The sequence below is a fragment of the Osmerus eperlanus genome, chromosome 2 (genome assembly GCF_963692335.1).
Source record: "Osmerus eperlanus chromosome 2, fOsmEpe2.1, whole genome shotgun sequence".
NCBI classification, from domain to species: Eukaryota; Metazoa; Chordata; class Actinopteri; order Osmeriformes; family Osmeridae; genus Osmerus; species Osmerus eperlanus.
In genome coordinates this window covers 16,188,122-16,209,111 of record NC_085019.1, presented here as the reverse complement: position 1 = coordinate 16,209,111, position 20,990 = coordinate 16,188,122, and the positions used below count along the sequence as shown (strand labels likewise).

Sequence of the window (20,990 nt, the reverse complement as noted above, 5' to 3'; positions counted from 1 at the left end):
GAGGAAGATTGTGGCCGACTCCTCCCACCCTGGACACTCCCTGTTTCAGTCACTCCCCTCCGGCAGAAGGCTGCGGTCCATCAGGACCAATACCTCACGCCACAAAAACAGTTTCTTCCCTTCCGCTGTTGGCCTCTTCAACAAGGCCAAGGGACCACACTGACTCTAATGACTTCCTGCTTAAAACACACTGCTTTTTGCACTGCATTACGAAATTGTATCCTGCACATTTGTATTTTTTTGTAATATTTGTATTTTATATTGTAATTTACGGCAACTTATATTTAATTTTATTGTATATTTAATTCAATTCTAATCCCACTCAGTACTGCTAGTTTATGTACCCTTAGTATAGATAGTCCACATATTTAAATTTTAGGTCCCTATATGTTTATTGTATGCACCTTCCTGCCAAAGCAAATTCCTTGTCTGTGCAAACTTTCATGGCGAATAAATCCCATTCTGATTCTGAGATGAGACTGCATACAAGAAGGAGGTGCAAAGGCTGTCGACATGGTGCACCTTGAACAATCTTATCTTCAACACCTCCAAGACAAAAGAGCTGTTAGTCGACTATTGGAGGAAAAAATCTGACATGCGGCCTATTGTCATCAATGGGGAGAGAGTGGAGAGGGTATCGGACTTCAGGTTCCTAGGCACTCACATCGAGGAGGACTTTTCCTGGACAAGAAACACCACTGCACTGCTGTTAAAAAGGCACAACTGAGGCTGTATTTTCTGAGGTTACTCAGGAAGAACAAATTAAAAAAGAAACTGTTAGTGTCCTTTTACCGCTGCTCTGTGGAGTCAGTGTTGAGCTACGGCATCTCGCTGTGGTTTGCCAGCTGCACGGCAGCAGAAAGAAAGGGTCATTAACACTGCACAAAAAGTCATTGGCTGCTCTCTTCCACCTCTTGAGGACATCTATAAAACACGCTGCCTCAGGAAAGCCCACAGAATCCTCAGAGACTCAACACACCCTGGTCACCACTTATTTGAACTGTTGCCCTCAGGGAGGCGCTTTAGGACCATCAAAGCAAAAACAGACAGGCTGAGAAACAGCTTCTATCCCAGAGCTACCATAGCACTTAACAATGCACAAAACTGACCTGTATTTGTCTCTCTGTTGTGTAATATGTCATGTGTTTTTACTTAAGCTGAGTATATATAGTGTAAATTTGTATAGTTCAGTCTATATTTTTATTGTTTTTGTTTTATACTTTTCAACTGCACTGAGTCTGAGAGCTGCTACCTCAATTTTGTTGTACTTGTGCAATGACAAATAAAGATATTCTATTCTGATCTATCCAGTCTCTCGTCCAGCCTTACACCCCCACCCGCCACCTACGGTCTTCTTCTGACAACCGTTTGGTGGTCCCACCTCTCAAGAGCGCCCGCTCCCAACCCAAGCTCTTCTCCTGTCTGGCCCCCCAATGGTGGAATCATCTTCCCACCTCCATCAGAGATACTGACCGTCTCCCCACCTTCAAGAAAAGGCTAAAGACGCACTTGTTCCGGGAGTACAACGGTACTTAGGAAAGATTTGTTGGATCAGATGTTCGTTTATTCCCTCCAGGAACACAATGACACTTATTGAGGATTTGTTGCACTTGTTGGTTAGTTGTTGTAAGGCTGGGTGTCAAACCTGCCCCCACCTCTCATATGCTAAAGTCTGGAGCTTCTGGACAGTCTCAACTTGATGGCTCTCACACCCCCTTCAAGATTTGGTTGTCCTTGTGTATAAAGGGAATTGTAATGCATTGTTCTGTGGATTCTTCATCTCCTGAGACCTTCTCCTCAGTTCTCCCTGGTCCTACTGTCCTACTCCTTCCTCACCTCTTGCTTTCTCTCTGATTTACAATGATCATGGTAGAGTAGGTAAGATTTAAAGCTTTCAGTTTGTAACATGTTTGCCTTGTAATTGATTTAATTCATTTACAATGTTATTAAATGTGTATTTCTTTTTAACCTTACTTTGACCATTCTTGCTCATATTTAACCCATAGAGTCAAATAACTGTAATTCTATTTGTAGAATTAGTTGTAGAATTTGTCTTTGTTGTAGTTCAAAGATTGATTGTGGACAGTTTATTTGTTGCTGTTCCAGTTTCTGTAGCATATGTACAGTGCATTTGGACCTAAGAACACTGTTTTGCTTTAATTGCCATTTTCATCTATGCTAGATGATATGTTTGTGTACCTCTCATCTATCAAAAGGGAGGACTGTTGTTCACCTATTTGTTCCATTTGAGTTTTAGGACACTGTCTCACTAATTTCCATTTGTATCCAATCCGACTCTCTTAGACCCCAGACCACTCCAAACGTCACTCCAAACTTTACAATTTTCATTGTTAACCAAGTGCTCCAATTGTGTTCTGCTGTAACAGGACAAGAACTTAAGTAGCAGGAACATGCTAACCAAGGGCATGTCTGGATGCCAATACAAAGGTTCTTTCAAGCGATCCAATAGCAATAGCCATGATCCAAAAGTGATCCTCTGAGCAAACAGCCATGACCATTAGAATCTCAATGCTGACCTGTCTGCAATCAAGTTCCTTTTTCCTATGGGTGCAGGTTATCACACGATGAACACTGCAGCTTTTGCCTGTGCTTTTGTGTCCAACAGGGAGGATTGTAAGGCTGGGTATCAAACCTGCCCCCACCTCTCATATGCTAAAGTCTGGAGTTTCTGGACGGTCTCAACTTGATGGCTCTCACACCCCATTCAAGATTTGGTCTGATTGGTTGGTCTTGTTTATAAAGGGAATTGTAATGCATTGTTCTGTGGATTCTTCATCTCCTGAGACCTTGTCCTCAGTTATCCCTTGTCCTACTCTTGCCTTCTCTCTGATTTACAATGATCATGGTAGAGTAGGTAAGATTTAAAGCCTTCATTTTGTAAAATGTTTGCCTTGTAATTGATTTCATTCATTTACAATGTTATTAAATTTGTATTTCATTTTAACCTTACTTTTACCATTCTTGCTCGTATTTAACCCATAGAGTCAAATAACTGTAAATCTATTTGTATTGGCATTATTTGGTTCATGCTAATACACTGTTCAGTTTCCCATCTTCCTTTAAAACCATGGGGGAATTAGTTTTGGTTGTTTGGCCAATATTTAACCCCCTACAGTTGTAACTGATTTGTCTACTTGTACTCGCTGTGAATTATATTATTTTGCTTGCTTTCCTCCAGGTACACTCTAGCACTTACGAGGATCATGTTGTTTAATTGTAACTTGTTTAACTACATGCTCTCCTGGTTCTACCCATTGGCTCTTATTTGCTTTTCACAATGTATGCTTCATGTTTTGGCTACCCACATTGTTTTTTCTCGTTGTTTTTGATCATTGACTTATGCACATTTTGCTCTTTCTTGTAAGTCGCTTTGGATAAAAGCATCTGCTAAATGACTAAATGTCCTCCAGCAGGACAATGACCCAAAGCACACATCGAACAGCTTTTTACTTGTTCAGTAACCTTGGACTTATTAAAATATACAGGTTATAAAAAATTGGTTTATTTGCATTTATTTCTTAAGATATTCTGAATTCTGTACTTAAAATTTAGGGGTGCCAATAATTCCCTATTTTCCATATTACGAACTCTGTTGCATTAATCGCATAGTTTAGTTTAATTGTGAATGCCTTTGTTAATCACATTAGTTCATTAATGGAACAAAACAAAATTCACTGAAGTTACCATACAGCCTCCGATACAGCATGCCCTAGTGAAGCGTATGGTGCGAGCTGAACATGGATGAAAAAGATCCATCGCCAAACTGGCGGTGAACTATTTATCGAAATGCTTTTCCAAGCAAAGTCAACTACAGCACTGCACTCTTGTTGGATAATAAAAAGGACACCTGCAAAATATGAAATTTGCAGAGTCCCCAGTTCTCGAGATAATCGTGGGAAACTCGCTGCCCTTAAATCCCATTCTAATACGCGGATACATACATACACATACACACACAGATTCCTGGCATTATTACATAATGTCTGCTGGAATGTAATGTTTTTTTAATTTAAATTATAATTATAATGGCTTTTTTGCTGAGAAAAAAATGTGTTTGGTATTCAGCGTTAGGTATTTTATTTTGTTTGGTTTCGGCCAATAATTTTCATTTCAGGGCATCCCTGACCCCAACTAATGTGGTAATTACTCAGACATGTTTGATCCACAGAACTTACCGAGGTGTACTCTTTTCTAGTTCCTCTGACTCTTCCTCTGAGTCAGATAAGACTATACAGATTGGTTGCTTTACTGACTGAACACACAAACTGGCTTCTGTGTTGCCACCTACAGAGAGCACAGACATCAGAAATAAACTCAAAGATTAACAGATTGACACGTGTCTAATATGTTTAATCAAACATGAAAATCAAGCATGTATACAATTCTAATTTATATGGCCCTCTTCAGATTTACAATAAAAGGTACAAAATGTACAGATGTTGGCGCCTTGAGCACTGTAAAACTCCAACTGAGAAGGTATAATGCTCTACCAGTGAAAACCCTTACCCGCTGTATCACTTTGGGTAAAGGCTGTCGGCTTCAGTTGTAAACTGCTGTTTACCTATAAAGAAAAAAAAAACTTCACGCTTATTGACACAAAATAAACATACCATTTTCCTTTGTCAACACTTGACAAAGGAACATTCTAAATGGAAACTATTTTAGTTGCAAAAGGAATGCAACTTCACCATACCCAGAACTTCACACACAGAAATGAGTTAACAACAAAAGGGATGTTTATAGACTTCAGGTTATACCATTAAACAAAATTGGCTAAATGCCAGGGGCTGGTTGCACAAAACACCTTAAGTTAAGTTTTTCCTTAAAGTCAGAGTTAAGGTTTCCTTAAAATATAATCGGTTGCACAAAACACCTTTAAGTCTTCTCCTTAAGGTTTCCTTAAATGTTCCCTCAAGTATTTAAGGTTTTCTCCTTATATTGGTCTTATACTTAAGGATTCCCTTAAAGTTCGTTAAAGCGTTGCACAAAAGACCTTAGCAAACAAAGTAAAGAAGAAAACTTAAAGGCCATGTTGCAGGTTAACCACCACTGCCGATTAATGGGTACATAAGCACTCAAGATATGTATATTATAAAAAAATCTCCAAATGGTGTTTCCAAATGGTGTTAAAGGCCAGTTTTTGTCGTTTTTGGTATTAGCGTTTTTTTGTGCAATTCGGTGATGACGTCACGTTGGGGAGACGTGGAGGAGACTAGTCTCAGCCTAGTACTAGAACAAGGGCGACTGACGGATGAGGAAGAGGTGGCAAGAACCACAATATGTATGATGGCCCGCAGCCGTATAATTTTGAACCCGTTAGACGTGAGAGGGCGAATGAGGAAATGCAGAGACCTGATGGCCGTCAAAGCCAATTAAATGCAGGGTCCGAAGAGAATGAGTGGAGAGTTGGTGAAGTGTCCTGGTGAGTTGCTATAATTTAGCAATGCAGCAACGAGCACTGGAGCTAGTCTACGAACAGCAGTGCATACAATAACGATTTTTTTTTTACTGTCAGTAAATAGCACCGAGCGAAAGTCAACGTTTTCTTTATATCTAGTGACGGTGATCATTCAGGGCTTGACATTAACTTTTTGAGGCACTTGTCCTTTGGACAAGTAGCCTACATTTACGTTTCACTTGTCCATGCACAAAAGTCACTTGTCCGGGTAAAGATTGTGCCTTTGACTAACGAAGATGAGCTGTAATATTATACAAATGTATAGGTAACAATTGAGGTGTTATTAAAAATGTAATTTGTTACATAAAACATTTACACAATTTCTGCAGAATGAAACACTTGTTATCTTGTTATTGTTATGTACTGTATTGCAGCTTTGTCCCAAGATCTCTACAGACCGTGCAGCTAATTTAATGCTCCACTCTTGAACGGCGGCTTATTACTGAAAGAGGAATTATTTACTGTGTCGTCTCAGTTACACTATCAGGGCTTGGAAATACTGTGATTTGCTAAAGTAGGCAAATGGCTAGTAGAAAATCACATTTCATAATAATTTCAAGACCCAGTGAAATGTTATATACAGCTAGCAAACTAACGTTAGCTAGCATCGCTAACGACATCGGCTAACTCAACTTCGGTAGGCTATCTCAGTATTTGCAAGCTGGCCAGTGCAAGTAACATGGCATTTTATTTTGTTTGAATTTTAACTTGTCCAGTGGGGCAAGTACATTTCTCTTCCACTTTCCCTACATACAAATCCACTTGTCCCGGACAACCTTTTTTTTTACCAGGAGCTCTGTAGACCCTAACTTAACATTCTAGGGGCACAGACAAAATATTTGTGGGCACAGGCAGAATATTTAGGGGCGTACACCTTAAATCTACCTGCAACGCAATTTTTCACATCTTCCCCATTTTAACACAAGAAGCGGGGAAGGGTCATATGGGCCCAGTGAAGAGAAGAAAAAAATTATCTTCGCATTCGATCAAATTCCAGATCCCTGCTTACTTGACTTTTCCTAGATATGTGTTTTATCACCCAGTATTTTAACATTTTCAAAATCACACCGGGAAAAGCGAATTTAAGGCTATTTCAGTCATGTTTACTGTTAAATTTTCTTTCATGCATTCAAAGGCTGTGATTCTCTTTTCTATCAGCAGATGTCGCAAGGGCTCCCATATATGAGTCTTCAGTTATTCAGACAAAGTTTAATATATAGTGTGTAAATGTGCAACATGATAATAATTTAACTATATGAAGTGCATTTGTTTCACATACATTTGTGTGTAAACAATGCTATAAGCGCAATTCTTATGTCACATTATTTTAGAGCGGCAACAATAATTAACAATAGTAGATTGCAAATAAGCAATGTTTTGTAAAGCAGATAAACGTAAATAATAAACGCATTTTTGCATGTATTCAAACATAGGTCAAACTAATCATTAGACAATAAAATCACCAATGAAAATTGACAATCTATGTATGTAAGGCGAATTAGTGGATACTCAAACTATAGTTTGCGACCAGCAAGTCTATTGAAGGAGCTATTGAAATGGTCTCAAACATTCAAGGGTCTGATAGATTCAGTTATCCTGTCAAAACAGTTATTGTTATTGTCCAAGTATTGCAAAAATGAGAGAAGTGTATTAGATTGGAACTTCTAAGCTATAAGCTATGGTCTCTGCTTGCTGTCCCGTTTATCCTGCTCTTAAATGTTTGCTCCCTGAACAATAAATTGGACTGAAACTTGTGTTTTTACACACACGAAACGGTTCAAAAACTCAATGCTAGTTTCTAATTAGGAGTCAGGTGGCTGAGCGGTTAGTGAATCGGGAATCTGAAGGTTGCTAGTTCGATTCCCGGCCATGTCAAATGACGTTGTGTCCTTGGGCAAGGCACTTCACCCTACTTGCCTCGGGGGGAATTGTCCCTGTACTTACTGTAAGTCGCTCTGGATAAGAGCGTCTGCTAAATGACTAAATGTAAATGTAATGTAAGCGACTTGTCTGTGGAAAATGCAGTAAGACTGCACCAAAGACGTGCTTGGAATGTTGACGGGACATAACTTGAGTTGACTATGTTGAAGGGAACTTTACTTGAGACCAAATCTATTGATTCGCGAGACAGTCTTTAGGAGGGGGGATGGGATACCCCCACAGCCTGAAAGGTTGATTCACCGTTTACCAGCTCAAATGGTGTCGGTATGTTGGCCTAAAGGGAACAAATCTATGGCATCTGACAAAAATGTAAACTGAACACACTCAATGTTAACAGAGCTACTTGTGAATAGTGTTGCTTTCGTCAACGAAAATTATGACTAAATAACGTAGTCAACAAACCAATAGGTGCGTTCGACATGGACTGACTTCATGCAACACCACAGCCGGCTGCAGGCGGCTGACTTGAAATAGTGAATTCTGGTTAGACTTTTTGTCCGACTTGAGACGGCGCAGAGGCTAGGTCACTGTGACGTAGCCATCAAAGTAACGTGAGATCGATTCGAGAACTGTCGGCTGAGTAGCCGAGCGCATTTTCTCAAGAGCAACTGCACGGGTTCTAATGACGACACAGCTATTTCATGATTGGCCAGACTCACACACGACAACTTGTTATTCTGTTATAACAATTATTCTGACACCTTCAGTTTCGCCAATGCTCAAATCCGGACCAAACAGTTAAATTGAATTAAAAATGTGTTGAAGAAAGTGAAGAGGCGAACTAAAACCCTAACTAAAGACTAAGTTTAATTATAAATAAAGTAAAGTAAGCAAACAGCGCTTGATCGGCCATGACTGACGTCAACGCAGCAAACCACGAGAAGCTGGAATTTCCGACTTCACAGAGCCGTTTTTAACTCCTCCCCGACTGCAAGCGGCTACTCTCGCCGGTCGTTTCATGCAGCCGCAGTCCATGTCGAACACAGCCTTTATCACATGACGAAAACAAGACGCAACGTAAATGCTCGTCATGTGACGATGACTATAATTAAATGGATAATGCAATATTGTTGACGAATAAAAACGAGACTAAATGTGGTTTACAAAATAAAAACTAAGCTAAAATGTCTCTTCATTTTCGTTGACCAAAACGAGAGGAGACGGAATGTTATAACGTTATAAGAGCTCTTAACGAATTTGGGAAATGCGGCCTTTGTCTTTTTCATTCTGTCATCCATATCCGTGTTGTTAGTTGTGATTATTTCAGTACAACGTTTGTTGTCTAGCCCTTCAATCATTCAGCAAAATTAAATGTATTATAAAGGATGTTACAGAAGTGAAATTTGAATTTGTGAAATTCATTTTCTGACCTTGCCTTTAGCTCCGTGAAAGAAGCGCCATTTAGCAACCATTATGTGTCAGTAACATCATCCCTGTCTGTAGTCACGGGACAATTTGAACCTTAACAGCGTTATAAGTAGGGAGAAATGGCTCTGCGCTTTTAGTCTTAAATGTATTAATGATGTGCTGTTTTATATTAAATTCACAGTAGGGTTGTGCGATTTCACCAAAATGTCATAGTCTGATATCCTTTCATATCCCAATAACGATACATACCACGACATGGAACACTTAAATTCAATGAATAAATAGTTTATTTAAAATGACCAACTAGAGTGGCCAATTTCTTTCTTTTTTTATGTAATCGACAAATAAAAAGTACTTAATCAAAGTTGATTTCAAATTTTTTTAAGGCTCAAGATTGCAGCTGGACAGGTTCAAGTGGACACTACACCTTCAAGGGAGCAGTGAGGTCTGGTCTATGTTGTGGGTAGCTATCTATGTTTTCTGTTAAAAATGTATTGTCTTTGTAGGCCTACATGAATAAACGACACACAAGGCTGTGTGCCAAAAGGGAGAGGTTTGCCGAACTCCCCATCTTTCCAACTCAACAAGAGCGTTTGTATGAATGCAAATGACTGTTGTGGCGCAACATGTTTTCATTTCTCTACAGAATGCTCGCTAATTGCACAGTAGTATGTGCCTGCAGTGAGATGATACTGTGACCGTTCCAGCATTACACAACCAATTAAACTTCATCTTTATATTCTTAACTTGAATGCAGATTTTAGATTAATATTACCTGTCAATCACTCACTTTGGGAGACACCCGAGCAAGACACACAAGTGTTGATGACGTTACCCACGCAGTTTAATAATCACTCACGTACCCTCCCCCCTCACACACATTTGCCAACTCTGGCAGACTCGCTCCCTCGTTTTTTCTACATGATTTTTTTTTTTGTCTCATTTGCAGGCCGCACGTGCGAGTAGTTGTATAAAATACTTGCACGGTCTCAAAAGACTGTCACAATATGCAACCATTTGGTCGCAGTCCAGAGCCCTGAATGCATTGGGAATTGACTTGGTGACAACTCACCTTGTTGGAGTAAACAGACACAGAGGAAATAGATGATGGATCAATGCGACGTCGTTTGGGTTGGGGCTTAACAGAGACAGGCACTTCCACATCGCTGTCACTGTCAGAAATCTGCAGATGGGGAATGCCAACATGTCACAACCAATGACATTCATGTTAGCTAGTTAGCAGGAATTTACACTTACTCAAACAGGCTATAAGCTCTCTCACGCAGCACCCACATTTTTTTTATCAGGTGTACGGGAGCAGGGAAACATCTAAAACAATATAGCTGCAAGCAGCAATGAGGTGGCCAAGCAGTCAAATGACCCAGAAAACATTTTAGACATCCTCAAAAGAGGGTAACGACATGCAGCAAGTTTGGTGTGAATCCATCAAAGATTTGCTGAGCTACGACCCAACTTCCTGTTTGCTGGCTTAACGGCACATTTTGATTGCCTGTACCGGGAAACGGTTTAGAAAATCAAAACGCCATGGGATAACTTTTGTGAGGCTTGGTCTGAAGATCATCTCTGGTCATTTTGAAGAAGATATGACAAAAATTGTAGGAGGAGTAGAGAAAAAACTTTTTTTAATGAATTCAAAATGGCGGCCGCATCAATTTGGCTTTTATCAAAAGTTATCATGTGTCACACACGGGATGTCCTAAGATATCATGAGACAAAGGAATCACTTAATAAAGGTAAACAAATCAAGTTATTGGCCAAAACACATTTTTGCTTCCTGTGGCCACGCCCAGTGATCACATGACACCAAATTGTTTAGACATCCTCAGAAGAGGGTTCCGAGTCATCATACCAAGTTTGGTGTTGATATCTCAAAGATTTGCTGAGATATGACTTCACTTCCTGTTTGCTGAATTTGATTGGCTGTACCGAACAAACTGTTGTGAGGATCAAAATTCTTTTCGATAACTTTTGTGAGGCTTGGTCTGAAGATCATCATTGTTAATTTTAAAGAAGATTTGACAAAAATTGTAGGAGGAGTAGGCTTTCAAAGGTTTTTGATAAAACCGGAAATTGCGGAAAATCTATATAACCGGAAATTGACTCCATAAGGTGTGTTGAACTCGTCTTGATCCAGGGAATCCAATGGTACCTCATTTTTGAAAATCAGTCATACAGTTCAAAAGTTGCGTGTGTAAACACAAGTCCAAGTTTGACCCATTGGTGGCGCTAGAGTGGTCTAATGGGATACATGAAACTTGGTGTAGGTATAGAAGGAACTGTCCTTAAAGAGTGTGCCAAATTTCACAATAAGTTGTCCAAGGGTTCTAGGGGCTGCCATTGACTCCCATGGAACTAGAATAATAACATTACATTTACATTTAGTCATTTAGCAGACGCTCTTATCCAGAGCGACTTACAGTAAGTACAGGGACATTCCCCCGAGGCAAGTAGGGTGAAGTGCCTTGCCTAAGGACACAACGTCAGTTTGCATGACCGGGAATCGAACTGGCAACCTTCGGATTACTAGCCCGATTCCCTAACCACTCAGCCATCTGACTCCCTAGTAATAACTAGAGAGGGTACAATTTCTGGGGAAATTGTAGGGTGTGCTTGCTTGGGTCCGATTTTGAATGACATTTTTACAACTGATATTTCTGTATATTTTATATAAAAATGCATACTTATTATTTATAAAGATTACATAGATTTAAAAGCATTTTTTTTTTGCTGCACATTTACAACTGAAAATACGAGTGAAGTGTAGAATGAAATAGATCTCTTTTTTTTCCCTGCAAGAGGCAGCCTCATCGTTGAATCAAAACGAATACATTTGGCAGACCGGTGTAAAAATTGACCTAATCTCTATGACTTAAACGTCCTTTTAAGTTTTCCCTTATCGTCATATTTTCAGGCATTTAGCCTACTCATTGCATTCATTCATTAATAAAGAACCCCCTTTGAAGATTATTCTACGATGTTACAGGCAGTAGAAGATGGAATCGCGATTCAAACAGTACCATCTGCTAACTGAAAATATGCCCCCCAAAACGTAAATAAGCTTGACATTTATTTCGTGGAAAATCGCTCATTCACAAAAAGCTTACTGGTAGCGATCATTGTCAGTAACAACGCAAAATGCGATATAGCCCTGTGTGGAGAAGCTGCCCCGGTAAATTGTACTACTACGGTACAGTAGCCTACTAGACTACTGCTGTGTTCGTCTTGGTAGCGATTGCGTTGGTTGAATTGGATTTAACGTTCCGTTGTACGGTTTAGGCTGAAATTAATTATTTTCATGAACAGATTGACAAGGTTTAGGCTGTGGCAATGAAGTTCAGGTTAGTAGTTAGACTTTTGATTTAAGTAAGGGGAGTGCCGAACATGTTCTGTCGCCGTTTGACTTCCTACAGCTGTGTAGATGTTTTTGTTTTTGTAGTGTCTCGCGTAGGCTACAGCGTTTCAGTGAGCTACACTGGTTTGAAACCACAGGTAATTATAATTTCACCCACAAATCGTTTACTTGTAATCTAATGTCATAATAAATCCTACAACGAAAATGTATTTGTGAGGAATGTTTATTTATTTATTTGTTTATAATACTTCAGTGAAATAGTAGACTACTGTTTCCGAAAGTATATGTACTTCCTTAATAATATCAGCTTATATTGTACATTACACATCACAATTGTGTGTCATATCACAAAGTAAAATGAGTAAATAGTTATCACCCTGGCCTCTTTGCTTGTGGCGTTTCTGCAGCTGCCTTGCAGTAAAGCTATAGTTAGCCTAGCTATCCCCCAAGTTAACAGATTCGAAACGAATGTTCTGCCAAAGGTAGTCACGCGTGTTTTCATGACGTTAGTAACGTAGTGACGTTAGTAACGTCAGTGACTGTGGCTAGCAAATTAGCTGCCTTGCAGTAAAGCTATAGTTAGCCTAGCTATCCCCCAAGTTAACAGATGCGAAACGAATGTTCTGCCAAAGGTAGTCACGCGTGTTTTCGTGACGTTAGTGACGTAGTGACGTTAGAAACGTCAGTGACTGTGGCTAGCAAATTAGCCACCGTTAGCTTCACTTTTCGCCACAAAAACATAACTTGAGCCTAAACCATGCAACGGAACGTAAATCCCAATAGAAGCAACTCAATCGCTACCAAGACGAAACTTTTGACACCTAGGTTGTCTATGTAGGCCAAATATTGACTGAGTTTTAGGGGGGCAAAAAGAAATTAAAAAAAAATATATATATATAGCTGCAAGCAGCAATGGCGGATTCCTCCAAAACATTGCGAACCATTGAAAAATGTATATTCTTCACAAATTGTCACTGTATAGAAAAATCCATGCTGCAGACTTACCAATGGGATACCAAATCTGACCAAATCCAAATATAGCTGCAAGCAGCAATGAGGTGGCCAAGCAGTCAAATGACCCAGAAAACATTTTAGACATCCTCGGAAGAGGGTAACAAGTACACGCAGCAAGTTTGGTGTGAATCCATTAAAGATTTGCTGAGATACAACCCAACTTCCTGTTTGCTGGCTTAACGGCACATTTTGATTGCCTGTACCGGGCAAACAGTTTTGAAAATCAAAATAACATGTGATAGCTTTTGTGAGGCTTGGTCTGAAGATAATCTCTGCCGAATTTGGTGAAGATTGGACAACATGTGTAGGAGGAGTAGAGAAATAAACGTTTTTCAATTAATTCAAAATGGCGCCGCATCAATTCGGCTATTATCACAAATTATTATGAGTCACACACGGGATGTCCCAAGATATCATGAGACAATGGAATCACTTAATAAAGGCAAACAAATCAATAGTTATTGGCCAAAACACATTTTTGCTTGCTGCGGCCACACCCAGTGATCACATGACACCAAATTGTGTGGACATCCTCAGAAGAGGGTTCCGAGTCATCATACCAAGTTTGGTGTTGACATCTCAAAGATTTACTGAGATTTGATCCAACTTCCTGTTTGGTTGCTTTGTTGCCGATTTTGATTGCCTGTACCGGACCACCAAATCCAATATAAAAGTAATACCTGAGTGAGGGCTGCTGTGACAATGATGTGTGTCAATTCTGGGGAAGATTGGAAAACAATTGTAGGAGGAGTAGGCTTTCAAAGGTTTTTTATAAAACCGGAAATGGCGGAAAATCTATATAACCGGAAATGGACGTCATAGGGTGCGTTGAACTCGTCTTGATCCAGGGAATCCAATGGTCGCTTTTGAAAATCAGTCATACGGTTCAAAAGTTGCGTGTGTAAACACAAGTCCAACTTTGACCCATTGGTGGCGCTAGAGTGGTCTAATGGGATACATGGAACTTTCACAAATTGTCACTGTAGAGAAAAATCCATGCCGTTGACATTATGGGTTCTTGAGACTTTTTTGTTCCCCATGAGCAATAAGGCATGCGTACCAACTTTCAGACATGTTGGCCTAACAAGGTCAAAATGCCACCAAGTGTGTTCTGTGCTCTGGTCAGGCACACCATGCAGAGATCCATCCTTTAAAAGCTTTGACTACAACAATAACTTAATGAAAGTGAGGATACACTTCACAAAAAACATACCACACGCGGCAATACTGTTGTCAAAGTTCCCCGGGACTGGTTTGAAAACCATGGATATTGGAACTCATCCTGAATTGACCTCTCTCTAGAATCTCAGTTAAACACAACTGACAAGAGTCATGCGGGCAACTGGACCACGGTAGAGCTAATGTCTATCTATATGTAAAGATAACATCAACTCTGGAGTTGGGGGTGGGGGCTTCTTATCCAACAAATTACACCCCTGAACATGTTAATGGCCTACTACAATTGTAAATATCCTTTGGACCTCTTTTGCAATTGGGCCTTAATACAATCTAATGTAAAATCTAATATTTTCTGGCCATTCTGCAGTTTGTGGGGACTTTCCACACCAGCACACTTTTCCCATTTCCTGTATTCTGCATTATTACACTTTTTCTTTGAAACTTTCATGTAGGCCCATACTATAGCAGTTACCGATATACATAGAGGAAACTCAGGAGAGTGAATTTGAGATAATGGTAGTGGGCATATATTTGCATATATTTGATGCTGCTCATTTACAACTCAAAATACGAGTGAAGTGTAGAATGAAATAGATGTCTTCTCATTTCCCCTGCAAGAGGCAGCCTCATAGCTGAATCAAAACGAATACATTTGGCAGAGCGGTGTAAAAATTGACCTAATCTCTATGATTTAAACGTCCTTTTAAGTTTTCCCTTCTCGTGATATTTTCAAGCATTTAGCCTACTCATTGCATTCATTCATTAATAAAGAACCCCCTTTGAAGATTATTCTACGACGTTACCGGCAGTAGAAGATGGAATCGCGATTCAAACAGTACCATCTGCTAACTGAAAATATGCCCCCAACAACGTAAATAAGCTTGACATTTATTTAGTGGAAAATCGCTCATTGATAAAAAAAGCTCACTGGTAGCGATCATTGTCAGTAACAACGCAAAATGCGATATAGCCCTGTGTGGAGAAGCTGCCCCGGTAAATTCTACTACGGTACAGTACTACACTACTGCTGTGTTCGTCTTGGTACTGTAGCGATTGCGTTGGTTGAATTGGATGTAACGTTCCGTTGTACGGTTTAGGCTGAAATTAATTATTTTCATGAACAGATTGACAACGTTTAGGCTGTGGCAATGAAGTTCAGGTTAGTAGTTAGACTTTTGATTTAAGTAAGGGGAGTGCCGAACATGTTCTGTCGCCGTTTGACTTCCTAAACAGCTGTGTAAGTTAGATGTTTTTGTCGTGTGTCTCGCGTAAGCTACAGCGTTGCAGTGAGCTACACTGGTTTGAAACCACAGGTAATGGTAATTTCACCAACAAATCGTTTACTAATGTCAGAATAAATCCTACAACGAAAATGTATATGTGAGGAATGTTTATTTTAACGATTGAAAACAGATAACGCTACATCATAGACCACTGTAGTATGTGTTGCCCGGGCAAAACAGGCTAATGTCATGATGCTAATACTTCAGTGAAATAGTAGACTACTGTTTCCGAAAGTAGATGTACTTCCTTAATAATATCAGCTTATACTGTACATTACACATCACAATTGTGTGTCATATCACAAAGTAAAATGAGTAAATAGTTATCACCCTGGCCTCTTTGCTTGTGGCGTTTCTGCAGCTGCCTTGCAGTAAAGCTATAGTTAGCCTAGCTATCCCCCAGGTTAACAGATGCGAAACGAATGTTCTGCCAAAGGTAGTCACGCGTGTTTTCGTGACGTTAGTGACGTAGTGACGTTAGTAACGTCAGTGACTGTGGCTAGCAAATTAGCCACCGTTAGCTTCACTTTTCGCCACAAAAACTTAACTTCAGCCTAAACCATGCAACGGAACGTAAATTCCAATAGAAGCAACTCAATTGCTACCAAGACGAAACTTTTGACACCTACGTTGTCTATGTAGGCCAAATATTGACTGAGTTTTAGGGGGGCAAAAAGAAATAAAAATAATAATAATAATAATAATATATATGTGAGAGAACAATTATTGTTAGTATTATTGGGTGTGCTCAAGCCTTCGGCGAGAGCACACCCAATAATACTAACAATAACAATAGGTGCCTCGCAGCTTCGCTGCTTGGCCCCTAATAACTAGAGAGGGTACAATTTCTGGGGAAATTGTAGGGTGTGCTTGCTTGCGTCGGTTGCACAGGGGTCCGTTTTTGAATGACATTTTTACAACTGATATTTCTGTATATGTTATATAAAAATGCATACTTATTATTTATAAAGATTACATATATTTAAAAGCATATATTTTTTGCTGCTCATTTACAACTGAAAATACGAGTGAAGTGTAGAATGAAATAGATGTCTTCTCATTTCCCCTGCAAGAGGCAGCCTCATCGTTGAATCAAAACGAATACATTTGGCAGACCGGTGTAAAAATTGACCTAATCTCTATGACTTAAACGTCCTTTTAAGTTTTTCCCTTCTCGTGATATTTTCAAGCATTTAGCCTACTCGTTGCATTCAGTCATTAACAAAGAACCCCCTTTGAAGATTATTCTACGACGTTACCGGCAGGTAGAAGATGGAATCGCGATTCAAACAGTACCATCTGCTAACTGAAAATATGCCCCCCAAAACGTAAATAAGCTTGACATTTATTTAGTGGAAAATCGCTCATTCATAAAAAGCTCGCTGGTACTGGTAGCGATCATTGTCAGTAACAACGCAAAATGCGATATAGCCCTGTGTGGAGATAAGCTGCCCCGGTAAATTGTACTACTACGGTACACTACTGCTGTGTTCGTCTTGGTAGCGATTGCGTTGGTTGAATTGGATTTAACGTTCCGTTGTACGGTTTAGGCTGAAATTATTTATTTTCATGAACAGATTGACAAAGTTTAGGCTGTGGCAATGAAGTTCAGGTTAGTAGTTAGACTTTTGATTTAAGTAAGGGGAGTGCCGAACATGTTCTGTCGCCGTTTGACTTCCTAAACAGCTGTGTAGATGTTTTTGTAGTGTCTCGCGTAGGCTACAGCGTTGCAGTGATACACTGGATTGAAACCACAGGTAATGATAATTTCACCCACAAATCGTTTACTTGTAATCTAATGTCATAATAAATCCTACAACGAAAATGTATATGTGAGGAATGTTTATTTTAACGATTGAAAACAGATACATCATAGACCACTGTAGTATGTGTTGCCCGGGCAACACAGGCTAATGTCATGATGCTAATAATACTTCAGTGAAATAGTAGACTAGCCTACTGTTTCCGAAAGTAGATGTACTTCCTTAATAATATCAGCTTATATTGTACATTACACATCACAATTGTGTGTCATATCACAAAGTAAAATGAGTAAATAGTTAACACCCTGGCCTCTTTGCTTGTGGCGTTTCTGCAGCTGCCTTGCAGTAAAGCTATAGTTAGCCTAGCTATCCCCCAAGTTAGCAGATGCGAAACGAATGTTCTGCCAAAGATAGTCACGCGTGTTTTTGTGACGTTAGTGACGTAGTGACGTTGGTAACGTCAGTGACTGTGGCTAGCAAATTAGCTGCCTTGCAGTAAAGCTATAGTTAGCCTAGCTATCCCCCAAGTTAACAGATGCGAAACGAATGTTCTGCTACAGTTAGTCACGCGTGTTTTCGTGACGTTAGTGACGTAGTGACGTTAGTAACGTCAGTGACTGTGGCTAGCAAATTAGCCGCCGTTAGCTTCACTTCTCTTTCGTTAGCTTCATCAGATGGTGGCTGTTTATCAATCTGAAGAACGCAAGTACATACTTTTGAAGAAAAACGTACGAAAAATGGGCAGTGTAGTCGCTGAAAATGTATTTTATTGATGAAACGGCTCATTTGTAAATTTGCTCCGACTTTTCGATAACCGAGCTAGCGATTACAGGGTATTGCGCAATAGCCAAGAAAACCCGCATCTCAATTCGTTCTACGTCCTCGGGGTCTTGCAAGACCGTTCTCGAAAGGATGCTTGCAACGTTTTTCCAAAGAACATACTTGCGTTCTTAGCGTTCTTTGGATTGATAAACAGCCATAATGCACTCCACTGGCGGCTGCTGGTCTTTCAAACAGGGGAAGCTCATTTTCGGCCTACAGGCTTTACATGAACAATTAATAATGTACAATTAAACACCACATTCCATTTTCAATTTATTGTTGGAATGCTGCTTCAGCATTCCAAGTATTGTTCTTTGAATCTTTATTCAACTTCTTCTATTTCTTCCAAGACACCTTTCAGCGCCTTCAAATCTTCAGCTATTAAAACCGTTCAGCTATCAAAAAATTCAGCAGTTTCAGGCCATGGGTGCCATGACTTTTCAGCTTTGTACCTCTTATGCTTGAATTAATATAAATCAATATTCATAATATTTTTAACATGGGTTTCCAATGGAGTTTTCTTTCAAATCCTCTCAAACTTCTTTAAACTTCTTCAACTTCCAAATCCTTCTTCCTCAATCTTTCAGCTAGAGCCACCATTTAAACTTTAAAATGTTGACAAAACCCTAAACTATTTTTAAATAATTCAGCTTTTTGATATCTATTCAACTTTTTTCAATATCACTGATTATGTTTCATTACTTTTTCAAGCCGTTTCTGAGATTTACATGGGTGTTTACGTGAAACCCTAGAGTGCAGACTGAAACGCTTAGAGTGGAGGGCAGCTTCGGATGTCGTTGAAAAAATATTTCTAGTTTGCCAGCATTGCAACAATTTTCGCTCTTCATGCTTCGTTTTTGGATCAATAGATAGCTAATTTTGTGCTGGTCGTAGACAGTTGTCTGTTGAATCCAACAGACGTACACATTTGTTCAGAGAGACCAATGCAAATCTGGTGACAAAATCGTCAGAGAAAGCAAAAAGAACAAGATTTTGAAACTGCCGGTAGAGTCGTATTTCTGACCGCACAGAAATATAAAGGACATATCTAGTTTCGGCAGAGTCTTGGGTCTCGGAAAATATCCTTATTTTTTGGATTGGACGTATAGTTTTGCGTCTAGGTCAACTTGTTTGAGGTGTGGATGCTAGGTAACTGTTCGTTTTTCTCTCTGCCTAGCTCGTTAGCCATCACAGCTGCGCCGTCACCGTGGCAACCAAACAAACACGCACCAGGAAAGCAAAAGGAACACGTTTTCGAAACTGCAGGTAGAGTCGTATTTCTGACTGCACAGACATATAAAGAATATCTCTGGTTTAGGCAGAGTCTTGGGTCTCGGAAAATATCCTTATTTTTTGGATTGGACGTACAGTTTTGCATCTCGGTTAACTTGTGTGAGGTGTGGATTCTAGCTACATGGCTCTCCATAACTAAAAACGGTTCGACTTTTTTTCCACAATCGACCAAATTGGCCAAACAAGGTATGTACATTGAGCAATCGGGGCTCAAGACTGTCATAGCTGACCGTCACGAACAGCCAAAAACCGGGGCTGGGGCATGTGTTTGCTGCAGCTGGCGTTAATCCTACGAACAAACGCTTCGTAACTGGAAAGTTTTTACTTTTAATTGACGATATTGAACACAGATGTTAAGTAAATTCTTAAATAAGTCTTTACTCTAAATATCTTCTCCGTTTTCAATTTGAAGCAGTAAATCTAACACAGTAGGAATTCTCCCACGACATCCGCTCGCTCTGCTTTGACTAACAAATATGTTCTCAGTGCACCATACATTAGACGAGCTAATTTTCGAGCACTTTCGATACAAGATACAGGCCATGTTAGAGTTGAATTGTGTGGGCAATGTAGAACAGCAGACAGATTTGAAATATGATCTTTTGTTATGGCCATTCTAGTGACACTATGACTGTCATCATACGGCGAAACCAGGTCACATAGCTAGCTACGTTTTTCCAGACATAATATTCGTTACCTAGCTAGAAACAAATGCTTCGTAACTGAAGAGTATTTACTTTTTATTGGCGATATTGACAACAGAGGTTAAGGAACTTGTCTTTAATCAAAAGATGGTCTCCGTTTTCAATTTGAAGCAGTAGATATGACTTACTGTAGAAAGTCTCCCATTGCATCCTCTCTCTAGCTTAGCTTCGGCTACAGATGGACGACAATCACTATGCATGCATTATTCACGCCTACGGTGTTAATACAGTCTGTAAAAATACCACTTTGACACACTTGCAAGATGATCCGCTGGTTAGATGTAGCATTATCTTATTTACTACCCACAATAGTTTTTTGCAGCAGCATTTTAATCAGTTAGCTCCAGGTCCTCTCTAAAATACATTTCAGACCAATTTGAAACCTGAGCAAATGACTTTCTACTAAATTTTCAAAATGTTCTGAATTATTTCTCTTTTTGCATTGTTCTTCTATTTTCTGTAGTTTTATGCCTTCGTCCAGCTCCTGCCCCTTTCAAAAATACCTTTCGGGCGCTTTGAAGCTTCAGCTTATAACTTTCTACTAAATGTTCACTATTTTCAGCTTTTTTAGCATGGTCAGCTATCCCCATTCAGGTTGTCGGCATTCTCACTGCTGTTTCGCAGGAACAGCCTTTTCTAGTTAGTTATGCAATTACTCAATAAGCGCGTTTACATGATTCTTATTATTAATCGTTGTATGCTCCACGGACAAAACTTGCACCATCATCCTTCAGCAACAAAGTGTCGCCGTGTCTTCCTGTATCGGCCCTA

The 20,990-nt window shown here is 39.6% G+C and overlaps 1 protein-coding gene across 2 annotated transcripts in view; it reads right to left on the bottom strand.

Annotated features, from left to right (window-relative positions):
* Nucleotides 1-20,990, bottom strand: part of nfatc2ip (nuclear factor of activated T cells 2 interacting protein) — a 42,226-nt gene that overhangs the window by 8,972 nt on the left and 12,264 nt on the right. Inside the window, exons 2-4 of one of the 2 annotated variants that reach the window (XM_062453779.1) lie at nucleotides 9,861-9,971; nucleotides 4,528-4,582; nucleotides 4,197-4,305 (exon numbers count right to left, since the gene is read on the bottom strand). In XM_062453779.1, the coding sequence (XP_062309763.1) occupies nucleotides 4,197-4,305; nucleotides 4,528-4,582; nucleotides 9,861-9,971 (275 nt within the window). The remainder of the gene's footprint in view (nucleotides 1-4,196; nucleotides 4,306-4,527; nucleotides 4,583-9,860; nucleotides 9,972-20,990) is intronic. The other variant, XM_062453787.1, reaches the window with a different exon arrangement.